Source organism: Phascolarctos cinereus, unplaced genomic scaffold, assembly GCF_003287225.1.
Source record: "Phascolarctos cinereus isolate Bilbo 61053 unplaced genomic scaffold, phaCin_HiC Scaffold_4;HRSCAF=312, whole genome shotgun sequence".
In the NCBI taxonomy this organism is placed as follows: Eukaryota; Metazoa; Chordata; class Mammalia; order Diprotodontia; family Phascolarctidae; genus Phascolarctos; species Phascolarctos cinereus.
In genome coordinates this window covers 595,025,105-595,043,942 of record NW_027555847.1, presented here as the reverse complement: position 1 = coordinate 595,043,942, position 18,838 = coordinate 595,025,105, and the positions used below count along the sequence as shown (strand labels likewise).

Below are 18,838 nucleotides of genomic sequence, written 5' to 3'. Positions count from 1 at the left end.
AAGGGAGGTAAAACAATGCCCTAAATAGTAGGTGGGGGTTTTGGTATCCCTCTTCATCACCATCCAAGAACGAGAAGCAGGGCTTCCAAAGGGAGAATGAAGTGTCTCATTTCTTTAGGAAGTAGCTGGTATTGAGACAAAGAAAGAGACTGAACTCAACCCTCAGCTTTCTGGGGATTCTTAGGATCAGGCACAACTAAGAAATGAGGTAGAAGGTGCAGAATGGAGTAGAGGAAGAGGGTAATAATAGGGAGAAAGAAGAACAGGGAGGTAGAGGGCATAAGAAAGTGGAGAGCTGCCATTTTGTGCATAGCAGGAACACACCTCTACCCTAGTATCACACTTAGCTCACAAGGCAGTTTAGAAGACTGCTCCCAAGAAGGGTTCTTTCTGAGCATTATTGTTACAAAGAAACCAATTAAAAGTAACAATCCAACCATTCTAGTAGAAGTGGGTCACTAATGTAGATAATCCATACCTAAGTAGGATCTAGAAAGCATCCCATTAGCATTAGGACTAAACAATGGTACATGGTAGTCCCTCAATAAATATGAAATGATAGTGAATGATAGTAATAGAAACAAGAGGAAAGTAGTCATTCTCTCATTTTTTAAGTATAGAACTGAAAATTAAAGTTTAGAAAAACGTCAATGGTAGACAACAGCTTTCATTTACACATAGCACATTAAAGTTCAGTAGGTACTTTGCTCTAAACTTGTGAGATGGGTAATAATATGAATATTTTAATCTCCATTTTTAGCTAAGGACAAAGGCTCAAAAGTGAGCTATTAAGTGATTAGACTTGCCCAGGTCCCAAAGATAGCAAGTACATAGACCTAAGATCTGAAGCCAGTTATCCTGCCACACAGAACCAGCATTCAATCCATGGTGCCTCTTACCAAAGTCAGAGAGCAGAAAAAATCAGGAGGTCCTGCTTAGATGAAGGAGGTTGGTTTGGGTTTTTTTTCTCTCTCTATTGTAAGTTCCTTTTATTAATCCCCTTCCTTCCCCAGGTTAGCATGTCATAAATACAGGTCATAGGGGCAGGTCTTATTCTACCAAGAAGTTTGAGGCCAGGCAGCAGAGGCCCAGTAAGTGACATAATTACCCTTTCAAGATGTAGGAAATCCAGTTGTTAATGGCCAACCAATTTCTTGTTGGTAAATAGATGGAGAATTAAACCTTGATACCTCCTTTTGTTTACCTTGGGTCTCTGAATAGAGCTCATCTTTTTCTGACTAATCTGCTTTATAGTTTCTTAGACCTGCTGACTTCTGATCATTTTTTCCAGATACGAAAACACAATTTTTTCTATCATCTGAATCTTGCCAACTTGTTATTTAAAGAACATCTTGAATTATTATTATTAATAGCATTTATAAAGCATTTTAAGGTTTACAAAACACTCTACATGTGTTATCACATCTGATTTTCACAGCAACTCTGTGAGGTAAATGTTATTATTATCCCTATTTGCAGATGAGGAAACGGGCTGGAAAAGGTTAAGTGATTTGTCCAAAGCCACACAGCTAGTAAGTATCTGAGGCAAGATGTTAACTGAGGGCTTCCTAATTTCAAGTCCAGCACTCTATACCTCTCACCTGGAGACCTCAAAGTGTTTTTAATCTTTCATATCCTTAGCACCTCAGGATACTTGAAAGGCATTTTAAAATCTACTATCTTAAATCTAGCATCCTGAGGTATTGCTGCCTCCATTCTAATGGTGCAGAAACTTAGGATCTGAGAGTTTTAATGTCTTATCAATAAAGAACATAGTTAAGTCAGTAGGTAATCCAGGATACAGTTTGGGCTCCGTGTTGGTTGATTTCATGATTTCTATGATTCTGGGAAGTATATTTGGCTTTATATCCTTATATTATTTTCCCACTTTGCTCATGAAAAAAGAGTTTAGGCTCAACAAAATTTTAATATGCTGCACTCATGGCTGGCAGGCACTTAATTTTAACTTTTCTAAAGAAAATGTAATTCAAGGATTAGAGGAATACCATAGACATATTACAACTGGATTTCAGCAAAGCGTTTGAGAAAGCCTCAGATGATGTCCTTACATACAAGGAAGGGTAGACAAATGTGGACTAGATGACAGTGCACTTAGGTGGATTTGGAACTGGGTGAATGGCTGAACCCAAAGAGTAGCCATTATAGATGAATGCAAATCTGGAGAAAAGTGTTCCATGGAGTACCATAGAGATCTGACCTTGTTTAAGTAAACATTTTTTTTCAATGACTTTCAGGAAAGCAGAGATGGCATGCTTATCTAATTTGTGGATAACAGGAATCCAAGAGTGATGGTTTACCATATTGGATAATAAAATCAGGATCCCAAAAGATCTCAATAATGAGTCAAATCTAATAAGATAAAATTCAATAGTAATGAATGTTAGGTCCCACAGTTTGGTTTTTAAGAAGCAACCAGACAAACAGAGGATGGAGGAATTGTGGTCAGATGAGAGTTAATGTGATGGACAGCTGAGTTTGGGTTTTTTTTTTTTTTTTAGTTTTTGGTGGGTTGTAAGCTCAACATGATTAGTAGCATGACCTGGAAGCCTAATACCACACTAGGCTATGTAGAAGGGTACTGTGTCAGTCCTGAACAACATGGGAGATACAGTATTTCTGTAGTTGGCCTTGGTCTGACCACATCTGGAGAACTGAAATTCAGGAGTCATGCTGAGAACCTAGAGCATGTCCAAGGGCAGGAAATCCAGATGTGATGGGGAGGTAATGGAGACCATGCTATACAAGGATTGGTTGAAAATGGTCAGCCTGAAGAAACAGAGTTTGGGATAGATTCAGAGGGTATGGGTGCTGGCTGACTTTTCTGAAGGACTGTCACACAGAAGAAAGACTATGCTTTGATCCCAGATGGCAGAATGATAAGTAATTAATGAGTAGAATTTATGGAGAGGGAAATTGCAGCTCCTCACAATGAAAAAATTTCCTAACAGAAAGAAGTGGAACCAGATATCTCCAAAGGTAGCAAATTCCTTGTTCCAACAGAGATGGCCACTCATCTGGGATATCGTAGATGGAATTTCTGTGTACACATGTGTTGGATTAGTTGAACTCTGCTGTCTCCACCAGCTTGGAAATTCTGTGCCTGTGGTCAAAATAGCTGTTGGTCCTGGAACATACAAGTTAGTCCCAGTTCTTTTCTTAGCTACTCTGCAATTAAGTCTACAAAATGACCTTGCAAAATATCTGGTTTCCCTTCAGAAATGTCAAAGCCAAGGCTCTCTTGTAGAGACAAAGAGAAAGTGCCCAGAAAGACAATCTGAGCCAGGAGTCAGGCAGCACCAGATACCCATTCCTCCAAGGCAGCAAAGTGACTATGTCTGGTGCAATGTGAGGAGGGGAGGGGCATAGCTGCTAAGAGATGGTACTGAAGATAAAAGCAACTTCTTTTCAACCGGAAGTCTGTCTCTCTGTTGTTTTACCAAAGAATATCCTTGTTCATTAACTTGTTACTAAGAAAGAGGTATGGATTGGGACATAGGAAATTGCAAATGATCTCTTCATTCTTGGACTTACAAATATGCACTTCTCATATACTTCTGCTATTTTCTGTAAAATATTCATTTATATGTTCTCTCTCCTCTCCTCTCCAGAACGTGAACCCCCTATCACTCATCTTTATATCTCTGGTACCTCCAAGCTCCATTTACTCAGTATATTATCCTGTACTTATTTACATGGTTGTTTTCATGTTGTCTGTCCCATTAGAATTTGAGCTCCTTGAGGTCAGGCACTGTTTTTGCCTTTCTTTGTAACCCTTAGTATAGTGCCTAGCACATAGTAGATGCTTAATACATGTTTGTTAATTTAATTTACAAGCTGGGTTCTAGTTTCGGCTCTATCACAACAAGAAGAAGCATTTATTAAGTACCTAGTAAATGCCAGGCACTGTATTTAGGGCTGGGAATACAAAGAATGGCAAAAACAGTGCCTCCCCTCAAGAAGCTCACTTTCTAATGGGGGAGACAACATGAAAACAATGATGCACAAACAAGATGTATACTGGGTAAATTGAAGGTAATCCAAGGTAAGAAACTACTGGTAGGGAGAGCAAGCAATTTGACTACTCTACATCTCATTTTCCTCCTTGGTACAAAAGGACCCAGATTATATCGAAAATCCTTTCTAGCTCTAAAATTTTATGACAAAGGCACAGGTTTTGTCTCCTTAAAAAGAGATTTCTCTCCCTTCAATTAGTTTTCCTTATTTCAAAACCCTGTTCTGACTTGGTTGCCATTCTTTCCCATTTCCTCAATACTCACATATTTTTCCTTTTCTGCCTTATTTTTATCTCTAGGCAAACTTCTATTCCCTATGCAGTCAGAATTTTTTTCTTTTTCCACTCTTTCCCCTTTCCTTATTTTTTTTCCTACTCTCTCTTCTTTTCTCATTTGGCATTAGGATACCTTAATGGCTTAAGAGAGTTAATCAACCTTCTTCGTGAGTAACTTAATCCCCAGATGGAATTTTAGCATTTTGGAGAACTTAGTTCATTAAGCTTAGTAGGGCAAAGAAGCTGAGACTTGGATTCTGCAGGGGAAGTCAAACTGAGCACTTCCCCTATTATTTCAAAAAGCACCTAACCATCCTTAGTGATCTTATTAGGGTATGGGTGACTGGCTGCCAGTTGCTTTCCGCCTCCATGTCCCCTTGAATTTCCTTTTTTAATTGCATTCATTATTGCTACAGCATCTGTCTGAATAGCATTTCCCAATGGTGACAGAGTCTCTGCCTTGTGACAATGCCTCACTAGGAGGTCTCTGGGGGAAAGGCTTGGGTGTTCTGGTATGGGAATCTCATATCACCAGCTGGAAGCAAGGCTGGGTATTTAATGCAAATCATAAAATGACATGCTATAATTCATACAGATTGGTGACAGTATAAAACATAGCATTTTGTTCTCATTTTAATGGTAATGTTGTTATGTTTAATGAGGAAAGTGAAGTTGGTAGGAAAGCGGATTTCAGAACCTTTAAAATAAATACTCTGCTCAAGGCAGCAAGGGTCTGGGTTTTGAAAGCCTAACTCCTCAGGTGACCACACTGATCCAATTGCAAATGCCCATAAGGAACTCTCCACGTTCTGGAGGATGAGTAAGCAGGGTCTCAAGTCTCTGGTGACTTGAGATTTGAGTAAGTTATTGAACCACTCAATGAAGGAAAGTAAAGTTTACCCCATGGCAAAGACATAACAGAGAACCACGTTATTTATCATCTTTGATGTCTACTTTTCTTTCTTTTTTTAAAGGCAATTGGGGTTAAGAGACTTTCCCAGGGTCACAAAACTAGTAAGTGTCAAATGTCTGGTCTGAGGCCAGATTTGAACTCAGGTCCCACTGACTTCAAGGCCAGTGCTGTATCCACTGTGCTACCTCGCTGTCCCCAATGTCTGCTTTTCTGATTTACTGATTTGAGGTAGTCAGTTGGTCTCTGGACATTTACTATGAGTTAGTTTGATGTAATAGAAAAAAGTGTGGGACTTAGATGCAAGAGAGACCTGGGTTCAAATTCAACCTCTTCCATGTATTAGCTGTGTAACCAATGGAAAAAAGACTTAACCTTTCACAGCCTCTGTTTCCTCATCTGTAAAATGGGTATGATCATAATTTTTATCACTCACCCCCCAGGGTTGTTGTAAGGATTAAATGAGAAAAGGTATATAAAATGTCAAATATTTATTGAGTATATTAGCGTGCAGAAGAATGTGGATGGAAACTGAATCTAAATTTGGAAAGAACCCTAGCATCTAGTAAAAACAGGGTGAGAGCAACCAAGGAAATCCAGGGTGACATAGAAAGAGTGGTTGATATGACTGAAAATGATCTGGTGTTCTGACACACAGATTTCAGGGATAGTAACAGAATATAACCTCTCTGAAGGCAGGGATTATCTTATTTTTATATCTGTATCCTTCATGCCTAGCACAGTGTGTGGCTCATAGAAGGCATTTAATAAATGTTTTTGATTGATTGGAAGGGAAGAGGAGAGATAAGATTCAGGGGAGAAAAGTGTATATGTATTCACAAAGAATCCTGAGTTATTTCTCAGGGTACTGAAGGGTTGGGCAGTAATAGAAAAGAGGACAGTCCAAACCTAGGATTTCATCAGACCACTTAATTTCTGGTGAGCAAATCCCACATGGATCTGCAACTAATTATCTTATAAAGTTATTTGGGGGAGGGGATTACTGAGAGGTTAAGTTATTTGTGCAGAGGCTCACAGCCAATACACAGTAGAGACAGGACTTGAACCCAGATTTTCCTGATTCCTATTCTGGTTTCTGGCTCCTGCTCCCTGTTGCTTCTTCATTGAGGGTGTTAACAATACTAATAACACCTTGGGTATCAAAGCTATTAATAATTAAGGGGTAAACAGAGAGTGGATAGAAAATATAGGTACCAAATAGATGAACTTGTATACAGATTAATGATGAAAGCATTATAGGTGAGTAGCAAGAGACCTGGGTTCTAGTCTTGACTTTGTTACTAACTATAAGTGTGATTTTAATCATTACTTAAGTCCAGTGAGCCTCAATTTACTCATTTGAAAATAAGAATAATCATATCTGTCCCCAAGCTCAAATTCAATTCCAAAATTATAAGGTGAGTTGGAATAAAGTCGTGTGGGGAAAGACAAGGAGAATGGGAGTAGATTTAGTCAAGCATATGATTAATACGGGCTGACAATGTAATAGAGCTACCAAAAACATTAAACTGAGTTAATAGACATTTCTCTTCTAGATCACAGAAAGCAGAGTACTGTGCCCAGTTCTGGGTACCACCTTTGAAGGAAGATCGTGACAATCAGGAGCCATCAAAGAAGGCAACCAAGGTGACCAGGAGCATGCAAATCTCTTAGAAGACTCAGCTGCAGACACTGGAAATGTTTGTCCCAAAGAGAGAAGCTTTGAAGACATATGATAGCTCTCTGCAAATATCTAAGAGGTGTCCAGTAGAAGAATGCTTAAGCTTATGGTTTGCAGATTAAAAGGGCGGAATTAGGACAGGAAGGGTGAAAAGTTATAAAAGAAGAGGTTGTGGCTCAACATAAGAAAGAATTTTCTCACATCTACAAGTCACCAGTATTAGAATGTGCTGACTCATGAAGTAGTGAGCCCCCATCAGTGTAGGTCATCAAGCAAGAGGCTAGATGACCACTGATCAGGAATGAAGACAGGATTCCCCTAAGGTCCCTTCCAACTCTTAAGCATTTATGTTCTTGTAGGATTTAGCCAGAGTAGTCTTGGTCATATTACTTAGAAATCTAAAGCAAAGTTGTTTCTGGTCTAACTTCATTGAAATGAAATAATGAAGATTGTGGTGCTTTGGAAAGTATAAAGTGGTATATAAATGGTAATAAATAACAATAATAAGATCTGGAAGACCAATGCCTGCCTTTTTCTTCTTTTCAAAAAGAAAAAAAAGTGAAGCCCCATCCATTCTCCTACCGGCTTCTTGAGTTCACAGTAGTCAGTGAAAATCTAGAGTCCCCTAAAAGGTGAAAGAACTATGCTCACTTGTCTAGTATCTTGAAAGAAATAGAAGAGCTTCCATGTTTCTGTTCGCCTTGTAGACCAGAAGATGAAACTATGGCATGGGTGAATTAATAGGTGCCAATGTTTTTAGTGACTTAAATAAAAGTACCTAGGGCCATTTCAACTCTTCCTTCTAACTTCACTTTACCCTCTTCTCCACTTCACACACAATTCACTAATATTCCTGGAATGGAGGATTTGTATGAGTATGATATAGAGGAAGCTGGTGTTAAAGACTATTTTCACTTTAAGAAGTACTACTCATAGAGTCCTTGTCATTCTGATTATATAGCAATGACAGATTATCATCCTATGCTCAAATAAATTAGGGTGGGTGAGCTTAGGTGACCAGGAAGGTCCAAGTGATCCTTTCCTTCCTGCCTTACTTTGTACCACGAAGAGCCAACAATAAGCTCCTTGAGGACAGGGAACGTATTGTTTTTTATCTTTATAGATTCAGCACCTAGCACAGCGTATTGCAAAGTTGATGCTTAATAATGAAATATACAATGCACTCTAAATATCATTCAGAACAATCACATTCCCTGCTACCTCTTTATTTCTCCTTACTTAAGATTCTATTTGAAGTGGAAAGGCTGAAAAATTAGGTCACTCAGGATAAAACAAAACAAAACACAACACAAGTTAGTCCTTAGAGAGGAAAAGAAGAAATATGAGAGTCAGAACAGGAATGTAGTATTTACTGGGCTTCCTTCCCAAATGGTCCTTAGTATCAACTCCATCATAATCAGGAATTAAAAGCCAGGATTGGAGAGGTTCCACCCCCTGTTTGGAATACACAGATGGAGCATTTCTACTGGTATGCACTGACTGTCTCTTATTTCCCTCCAAGCTTTGAAATAAAAGAACTAAATGTCTTACCCTTCTCGCTCGTCATCAGTGTTGTAATATGCCTGCAGAAAAAATAACAGATTTACAGATTTACCCCGGTCCTATTATCCCAGCTGAAAGAACATCATTCAGAGAAGAGAGATGAAAAAATATACTGTGTGAGCCATAGTCTTCCCTAAAATTCTGTCTCCTTCCCTTTCTCAAAAAGGGCAAAACTGTTGAGTGCAGCATGTATGTATATGTTTTTTTTTAAATGTAAATCTTAACAGAACAACAATTACCCCCCGGAAAGAAGTTTTTTATATCTTTTTTTAAGTTTTTTATATCTTAATGAAACAACATTTAAAACCTAATTATTTTATACTGTCTAGAGTTATTTTAAATGGGGTATCTCTTACTATCTCTTCTTGCAGGGTTTAGTCAAAGTAATCCTGGTCATGTTACCTAGAACTCTAAAGCAAAGATTGTTTCTGGTCTAGTCTAGTCCAGATATTGGTTGCTTGTGTTAGGAGACTTTTAAACAAGGTCTATAAGCCACAGAAGGTGGCAAAACTGGAAAAGGCTTCTTTGGCTAGGTGTCTGTATGTTCTGTGACTAATGTATTAAAGTCAATACATGAAGGAATTGACTCCTGGATCAGCTGTTATGTGGGGTAAAGATGAAAACATGGACAGGAGGGACATACAAAAAAGCACCCCCTGCTCCCATAGCATAAACTTCTGGCTTCTTAGCTTATTCTTCAAGGAGGACAGAGGGTCCTGATATCCCTCAACAACAGAAAAGTCTAAAGCCAGCTGCATCTGAATTGAGCAAGTTCATACTTGCAGATGGTCCCCCTATTCATCAAGGAGACCTCACATAAGTTGAGGGGCAGAAGGGAATCAATCTTTTTTGTGATCCATGAAAAAAACAAACAGAAAGGAAATAAGTCAGTGAATCTTTAAAAAGTGAAGACAAATACTCAGATGGTTTTGTTTGCTTTTGATGAAATTTTCCTTGTGAAGCAGATGTTATCCTATCTGCTACAGACAGATACTTGGGCTTTAGGGACCTACTGACTTGTGAGAACTAACTATAAGGCTGCTTTATACATTCACTTCCTAATGATCTGTGGCCCTTTTAACTTAGACATGGCAAAATATCTATATAGCTCATTCACTTCCCCTCATTTGATGCCCAACTGGAAGGCACGCCAGCCAAGTCTACTTGAGCTCTAAGATATTCAGATCACTGTTCCTTCATCAGCATTCTAGAGGGGGGAAGTCAGTGGTAGTTTGGAAGTTTCTGGGAAACTCCTAGCAAATGTTAATAGTGGCTAGCAAGCCTAGGAGTTGTTCCATAGTAAAACTTCAGATATCTTGAAGCCTTAGAGAATAAATTATTCATGACATTGTTTTCCCCAGAAAGGTGAAGGTTATCCTTCTAAGTGCTGGACTTGTCTTAATTTAATTTTTGGGTTTTTTAATTACAATCTTTCATAAATGTACAATATTCTTTTCTATCTTCTTAAGTAGGGTGCATAGAACATAATTTAACCTTCTCTTGATGATTCAGGGTCCTTCTAACATGCACTTGTCATTGTGATGAATTTCAGATATAAATCAAGCAGAGCATAAAACACAATGTGTATTGACCCCCATAGTAGCTCTGGAAATGATTTTTCCTAGAAAAGTTCCTGATGTCAGCTTCTGTTGTAGGGGATGGTAGGGAGTAATTTTCCTCTCTCATGAATGTGCAGCCAAATAACTCCCTAGGCAAAAACAACAACAGCAGAGAAAAAACAAACAAACAAAAAAAACAACCAACCTATCTGCCTCTATGCAAAATAAATTTGTGAATACAAGAGAGATGCATCCTTTTCCCAAGGGGTTTTCTCACCCTCCAAAAAAAAGCATCTCTTCATCCTAACTGTCCATGTGCTTGGGTTGGTCAGTTTTAAAGCATCATCTGTGAATTCTGCAATAAAGGATCACAGGTACCTCCTAGCCAGCTTGTACTTGCCCTTCTAATTCACATACACTAACTTTGCTTATGGAGTGTGAAGGAGAAACATTTCTCACCACTTCAATAATGTATGCTTGGGAGAAGGTTGATTCCAGAGACTGATCATTCTTCATCATTACCAGGTAATACCTCTGCAGACATGACACCAACCCAAAACTTTTTCAACCTTTCTTCTAATTTTATAGTTCTAACAGATTTCCCAGAACAAGAAATGCTCAGATTTTGAAAGTCCTACAGTTGATCAACTTTCTCATGAATTCTTTGCTATATAGCATTTACTATTTTGGATAATATCTTGCTTAATAGGCTGAATCATTGAAATAGCACTACAGAGGCAAGAAGATAGTAAATACTCCCAGACTTTATCCCTGACTCCTAAGAAAAAGCTCTGATATTATCTAGCAATAGGACAGTTGTCCTTTGACATACCAATGGCTAATGAAACTTATCTAAATGGCTCTTTGCTGTTTCTTGTCTTATGGTTGATGTTTCCTTAGTGTCCGAACAACACTACCCATAGGAGCTATAGATAGCTGTCTATGCTGCCCACCCTTCCCTCCCCTCTTTCAATTGTTCTATCACTAGCTTACTTTTTCTCTATCAGATTAACTGCTGTTCAGTATCCCCATAGTCACTTCCAATTCCCACTGTTGTCTTCCCCTTCTTCTTTCCTCCTCTTTGCTTCTTTCATATCTCATCTTATGTGATTTTTCCCGTGGTTCTTAAATTTTGCATTAAAACGTTGGTCTTCTATTGACATCACCAACTATGTGCTCATAATTTATATACAACATAATATACTATATGATATTCTCTATATAGACTGTAATCTAGTACACACTACACTACTACATATTATGAATATTACAGTATTATGTACTATAGTATACTTTATACTATATACTATAGCATAGCATATGCCTGTATACTATACTAATATATTACTAATCTACTATAGACTATAATGTACCATATAATCTATAGATTATATAATCTTCTATAGACTATAACTTTTAGACTATTATTAACTATCAACTGTATTATAATATATTATATATGCTATACTAAACTATGGTATAGTATATATCATTCATGCTGTTCTATATAGTATATAATATAGTAAAATAAATGTTATATATATATATAACATATTATATTATAGTAATATAATTATATATTAATGATATGATAGCATATTTATTTATGATATATAATGGTTATATAATGTTATAAATAATATATGTTAGTATGTTATATTAACTATATACTAACTATACTGTTAGTATATAGTATGTACAATGTTTTAAATCATATATTTTATTACCTTATTAATATATTTTCTGTTACTATAGTATAATATATATAACATTTTATATATAAACTATATTATTTACTATATAGAATAGACTATATGATATATAATATATACTACACTATAGTATGCCACAGTAAATATATAGTATACAAATAATACTCTATTAACCTGCTATAGACTATATTTCATTATATAATATATATATACCATATAATTGTTATAACCTATAGGCTACATAATATAATTGTTCAGTTCTCTGGCTGTTCCCTGCTTTGTCAGTTTGTGTGCTCAAGAGCAGCTCCTTCACCCTCCATGCCACTTCACCTCCCTGCTCCTTCCCCACTTGCTTTTAGAGTCTGGGGTCCTTCTGAAAGCCTGAGGGTTGCAGAAAGCTGGTCTCCAGAGAATTGATGTGGTATGACTTTGTGGGCTTAGTGGAAAGAAATACAGCTTTTGTAACTGTGGTCACTAAAATATGTAAAGGTATCACTGTCTCTTCTTCTCAGTGCTTTGATCAGATTGTGGGCTTGGCGAAATCAGAGGAGGCAGCAGCTACAACATTGCTTTGATATAGGGGCTGATGGGCATAAGGGGCCATGTTTGGCCAAAATGTTCTGCTTTCTTCCTATCTCCAAATTGTTAATAATGGCCTAAGAACCATATCTTCTCCAACCACACTCTTAGCCTGTATATACAGAGTAAATTGTCTTTTTCCTTCTTACAATTGCTTTGTGGCTTTTTAAATTATAGAGGAAAGTTGCCATAGGAAAAGCTAGTATTTAGGGATTTAACATGAAACCAGAATCAAAAGACTGCTAGTAAATAATAACAATGACAATTTCCACAATTGTTCCCTCTCTTGGACAGTATGTAGTGAAGTTCTGTAAGGGCAAAGAGACTTCAAACATGGGCAGTCACTCCTTTGTTCTAGTGTACAACATACTTCCATCCCATACATATAGCTAAGTTTAAACACTACCCAAGGTAGGGACAGAATAACTCAAGAATGATTTTTTAAATTAAAAAATGGTTATGAAAATATATTGAACTCTCTTTTACCATCCAGCTAAAAATATGTTTTTTCTGAGTAATGAATGGGCACATGAATGATGAAAATGGAAGCAAAAGTTGAGTTTTGTTTGAACCTGGCTCTTTGCTTTTGAAAGGCTGACAACTCATGAAAAGTCATGAGCCAGCTCAAGCCCTCTTGACTCCATTTCCAAATTCTCACTCACAAGGTGGTACTTTGGGATTAAGTTTGGTGTGGAGGTTGTTTTGTTTAAGGTCCAGTCTGAACTGTTGTGCTCTCACATTTGATTTAAAGGGCTCTTTGAAACAGATCTTTCACTAACATCAGTTTGGGAAGATTTGTGTTTCCAAAACATTTGGAAGACACATCTAGCAGAGAAAGTATCATTAAAAATAGGCCACTTCAACTCCTCCTTTCTTATTAAATTGTTCTGTTAGTCTGTATTTCTTACAGTAACCACCTTTTTGACTCCCTGAAATCTGGTCCATTTACGATAAGAGCAGGAACTAATCAGCGAAAAAATAAACAAACTGAGAAATGTTCAGATTTCCCATATTGGACTTGTAGGCCACTTCCTTTTGGTGCTAAGATGGAAGACAACAGTCACATCTTCACTTCTTACCACTAGGTGGCACTCTATGGCATCAAGCCAATTCAGCAAGGATCAGAACTTTTTCTCATACTCCCAAAGATCTTTCTCCATTGTTCTGTCTATTCCTGTCCTTAATGGAGTATTTCCACTCTTATGTCATTAAAAAAAAAGTTCTACTTTCAGTAAGCAGAGCTCTGACATTTTGTGATACTTAAAGAAGAGTACTTTAAAATAAACAAACCAGAAAAAAACCCCAACCCAACCCACATTGCTATAGTCAATTTCAGCTGCCTTCAGGGTCCATGACTCATACCCATGGATGGTAGGTGCATCTTACCTGCCCAGTCCTCTGTAAGTTTCCAAAATGAACATCTGGTATGAAGAGAACGGGCTGGGAATCCAAGTCAGTCATTGTCTTGAAGTAGGTGATGTCGCTCTTTTTTTGTAAGGGTATTGCTGTCAACTTCCCATCAGTGGCTGAGCAGAATTGCAAAACTCTTAGTGACTGAGGGTTATATTTGATTTAGAAATCCCAACCACAGCCCTAGCCCTAGATAAAGTTAATTATCTCCGTGAAGAGAAAAGGCTGCCCTAAAAAGTAACGCGGATTAAAGCAAATATGAGGTGTTAATTTGCCCATCCTACACAGATTATGTCTCTAACAGCAATGATGTAGCAAGCAGGTGGCCAAGAGCTGAGAAAACTCAGGACACCCCTAGTATATACATAGTTTTCCCTAAGACTGGCTCTATCCCTTCTGATGTCTTAATGATTGTAATACTCTCTACATATATTATCTGATTTGAGCACCATAAAAACTCTTTGAGGTAGATGGCAAGTTAGGATTATCTCCATTTTACAAGTAAAAAACTTAAGCTCAGAGATAATAGATAATTTTCCCATGGTTACTCAATCAGTAAGCGTCATAGTCAAAATCTGAACCTAAGTCTTCTTGATCCCACCACATCTATGACAACACACAGCCTCCCTTCACCTTCCTTTCCCTAATGAAGTGATAGTCTTAAATACCCAATTTTCCAGTCAAACTCACAGTTGTTGCACTGGGTTTGCGCTGCTTGGCCTTTTCCTTTCTTTCTGTTCTGCTTCCTCTCTTCATCACGGATTTTTCTTTCTGCTCCCTGCCAGTGAAAACAAACACAAACAATGCCAGGCATGTTTTAAAAAAAAGCACCCAAAGCTATCATCTCCATTACAAATCTTGGTGAATGTGAAACAAGCCAGAGGAAAGAGAAAGATGGGGTGGGAGTCTCATTTCTATCATTCAGGCGGGGTCAGGGCTTCAACTGGGAAAGCTTTATGATGTATTAAAGATCCTTGAAAACAACTGAGATCAATTTATTGATATAGACCACATTTCTGACCTCTGCACCATATTGACACCCATCTTCCTTTTGGGGGTGATTCCATCCTCTCTCCTGGTTTTGCTTTCTTGTCTGTCTATAGAATTTCAATTTGGAATCCACCCAAAGAAAACACGTTCAACTTTATAACCGACTGGACAATGATGAATGTTAAATAATGCTAGTAACTACAATAATAGAATTTAAGACAAGTAATGGTAGCAGATTGACAGAAAAAAAGAAGCAATATTAAGTATCATACTCTTTTTCGATTGCCTATAAACATTATCTTAACTACAAATATGAGCTAACAACCAATTAGTCAACATACTAGTGGAAGAAATAAATCACATCAGTATTGATATCCTAGATACAAATGAAACACAAAGGTACAAGGAAGTTTCAGTTAAATGGAAGAAGGGCTCACAGGCTCCCCTTGGGACATCAAATAAAAGAGTTGGCAGTATTAGTTTACTCTGCAGACTCAGGCAACAAGAAACAATTTACAGGACACTTGGTCACCACCACAGGGCTCATTTATACCATAAGTAAAAAGACCAACATAAAGGTAACTGGAGTTTATACCCAACACAGAGAAGAACACACAGAAATTCTATGAAGAATTGGGTAAGTCCCTTCAAATTCAATCAGGATATATTCTAATACTTGGTGACTTCAACGCAAAGGCAAGCAAGTATATGGAAATACAGTGAAAATATGGTTCAGAATCAAGAAATTAGAATCAAAGTTTTATTGATTACACAAACACCAAACTCCTATATATTAATACCCTTTTTAAGAAGAGCATTGGAAGGGGCTGGATATGATAAACATCAAATAATATCAAAAATATTAAAACTATGTCTAAACAGAGAAGAAATGAATGGTTACTGATGGGGGAATCGCACCTGAATCAGCTATCTATATTAAGTTGGTTCGTTAATTTTAGAGCAGAGATCAAAATTAGTATGAAATTGCAAGAAAGAATAAAGATGAGAAGAAATAGCTAATGAAATTAAACCACCTTGAATGTGACATATTTAAATGAGTTTGCAGCACAAGAAATGTCCAATGGATAAAAGAGCATATATCAATGTGGATTAAATCATTTCCTATTGAAATTTAGTGTATATAAAGCAATTGACACAATGAGGAGGCCCAAAGAATCCTGAACCTATCTTATCCAGGAAACATTTTGTTTCTTTGGCAACTAAAGAGAGATAGGCAGCCAAGGGCAATGCCACTGTAGAATATAAACTCATTTGTAAAATCTGATGGAAGCACTGTTAGCAGTAGAGTCTTAGAAAAACAACAAGTAGTTCATAATCTTGCTGATAAAACCGGTTTAAGCCTCATCATCCTGAGAATATTTAAGGACAAAACTGGCAAGACAATAAATGGATACAAAATGGAAACAATTTAACAAAATATCTACAATAAACCATTATCTACATCAATGACAATAGAACCACCACATCCGAACTCTAATTCTTTCTCATTGGAGGACTTTTTCATACCAGGAGTTCCTAAAACAGTTTTATTTATATATTTACACACACACACACATCTGTGTACACACACACATCTGGATCTTTGACTTCATCACTATAGGAAACTCTTAATGTAAAAACTCTGTCCTTTTAATGCATTTCAACAACTCAAAAATGACTTAGAGAGTTTAGGTAACTTGTCTACGGTCAGTCAGCTAATATGTGTCACAGACAGGTCTTGATAAACCAGATCTTTCTGACTCCAAAGCCAGCTCCTTATACACTATGTCATGTGGCTTCTTAAATAAATAAATGAGACAATATAGAGAATCCTAGACTTGTAGAACTATAAGAGACCTGAGGGAAATAAGTACTCAGGATTGGGTCACCACACCATCTCATTGTAACAGTATTTTTGGCTATGTATCTAAACTACATAATTGTGCTTTATTCTTCTTCCTCCTAAGCACTCAGATTTTACTCTCATGACAATTTGGAAAGAAAAAATACACATTCCCAGATAGAACCAGTCAATCGGTGATGGTAGCATGCTCTTGAGCCTGCTCTTGTCCATTTAACGGGAGGTCAATGATTACCTGAGTTAACAACATGCCGAAAAACAGCCTAGGCACATGGGTAGTCTTCCCTCCCACCTCTCAGGCTTTCCAGATATCCTTTAAGACAATTCTGTAAACTCTACATGAAAACTAATTTGGATTTTGATGATTCAACCCAATTGAATCCATTCAATAAATACATATTAAGCTACTATTTGCCAGGCATTAGAGGTGCAAATATTAAGATGAAAAGAGTTTCTGGTCTCAAGAAGCTTACACTCTTTTGGAATGTAAACCAATGACACTTTTATTCTTGTTTTTCTTTCCTCAAAACTGAAAAAATGCATCTTGTTAAATGTATGCACTAGCTCCCAGATCCAAAGCTCTGTATATCAAGCTCCTCCTTTAAAATTATCAATCTAATCCAACCTCCCCATAGATAAAGAGACTGAAAGTCAGAGATGAGTCTGAGTTTATGTATATGAGAAGTTCCAAGAAGGAGGAGAGAAGTAAGGGTAAGAATAGTTAGGAAAAAATTGCCCTAAGGAATGAAGATGAGCTGGAGGCTTGAAGCATGGGTAAAATTAGAAAAATTATCACACTTGTAAATAGTTTGATGCTAGAAAATAAGCATTATTATTGATTCACACAATTTCTTTTTTTGGTGAGGCAATTGGAGTTAAGTGACTTGCCTAAGGTCACACAGCTAGTGTCAAATGTCTGACGCTAGATTTGAACTCAGGTCCTCCTGACTCCAGGGCCAGTGTTCTATCCATTGCACCACCTAGCTGCCCCACACACAATTACTTTTTATGGTCAGAGGGATCTGTTGTCTACAATAAATGTCAGTAAAGTCCTTGAAAATATAAACACCATTGACGCTTGAAAGACCTTGGAAATTCATATATAGACATAAGAGAGAAAGCAGTATCTGCTTAGATGTGTATTCCGGAAAAATAGTTTCCACCGCTTCTATGCTGAAATTAGCAACAAAAAAAATTTAATCATCTCTACTCTTTCAGAGTTTTCCTAAGAGACTAGGCAGCTAGAGAATTAAAAGAAAAAGAAAAACCCAGTTGTTAAGTGCATAAATATTAATATATTCAACTACATTTGGAACATAAGCAATGGTCTCCAGAAAAAAATCAAGGTTACTTATTTGCTCCATCTATGGGAAAATGCCTCTGCCGAAAAGTGTTTGATGGTTCTCTGCAATGCAACTCTCATCTTCTATCTAATTCTGCATCTTTATTCATCTATTAGCCTAAATAACAACCTGGACAATAAAAGAGATAAATGAGAACATTTTTATTTGTGAGCAAAGTCCTGTTCTGCATTGTAACTGAAGAAATTAAGTTTGAAATTTATCTGGCTTGGTAATTTATGTGTAAATGGTACGGGTTAAATCCTTTTTTTTTCTTTTACTAACTTCAATTCAATTCAATTCAAAAAGTATTTATCAAGTACTTACTCCCTACCAATCACTGAGCTAAGTACTGTAGATTCAAAAACAAAAATTAAAGTCCTTGTCCTCAAGGGAGAAGGGAAGAAACAACATATATACAGATAAACACATATAAAATCAATACGAAGTACTTTGATGGAGAAAAATGGGAGCAGGAACAACTAGGGAAATCAGAAAAGGTCTCTGGGGGGCAGCTTGGTGGTGCAGTGGACAGAGCATTGGGCTTAGAATCAGGAAGACCCATCTTCATGAGTTCAAATCTGGCCTCAAACACCATGGCCAAGTCACTTAACTCTGTTCGCCTCAGTTTCCTCATCAGTAAAATGAGCTGGAGAAGGAAATAGTAAACCAGCATCTTTGCCAAGAAACCCCCAAATGAGGTCATGAAGAGTTGGACATGGCTGAACGGACTGAACATTGACAGGAGGCAGAACTGGAGCTGAGCCTTGAAGGGGCAGGGATTGCAAGACAAGGCCAGGAAGACAAAGCACATTTCAGGCATCAGAATAGCCCGTGCCAAGGAATGGAGGTGGGAGAGAACACAAATAGGTCAATGTGGTTGGAAAACTAAGTGTATGAGGGGAGATGAAATAAAATTAGTCT

At 37.3% G+C, this 18,838-nt stretch overlaps 1 protein-coding gene across 3 annotated transcripts in view; it reads right to left on the bottom strand.

The window, feature by feature from the left end:
• The window catches only part of GRHL2 (grainyhead like transcription factor 2), a 237,252-nt gene that overhangs the window by 22,475 nt on the left and 195,939 nt on the right, over window positions 1–18,838 (bottom strand). For all 3 annotated transcript variants that reach the window (XM_020969479.2, XM_020969495.2, XM_020969486.2), the window contains exons 10-12: window positions 14,414–14,501; window positions 13,700–13,839; window positions 8,452–8,483 (exon numbers count right to left, since the gene is read on the bottom strand). In XM_020969479.2, coding sequence (XP_020825138.2) covers window positions 8,452–8,483; window positions 13,700–13,839; window positions 14,414–14,501 — 260 coding nt within the window. The remainder of the gene's footprint in view (window positions 1–8,451; window positions 8,484–13,699; window positions 13,840–14,413; window positions 14,502–18,838) is intronic.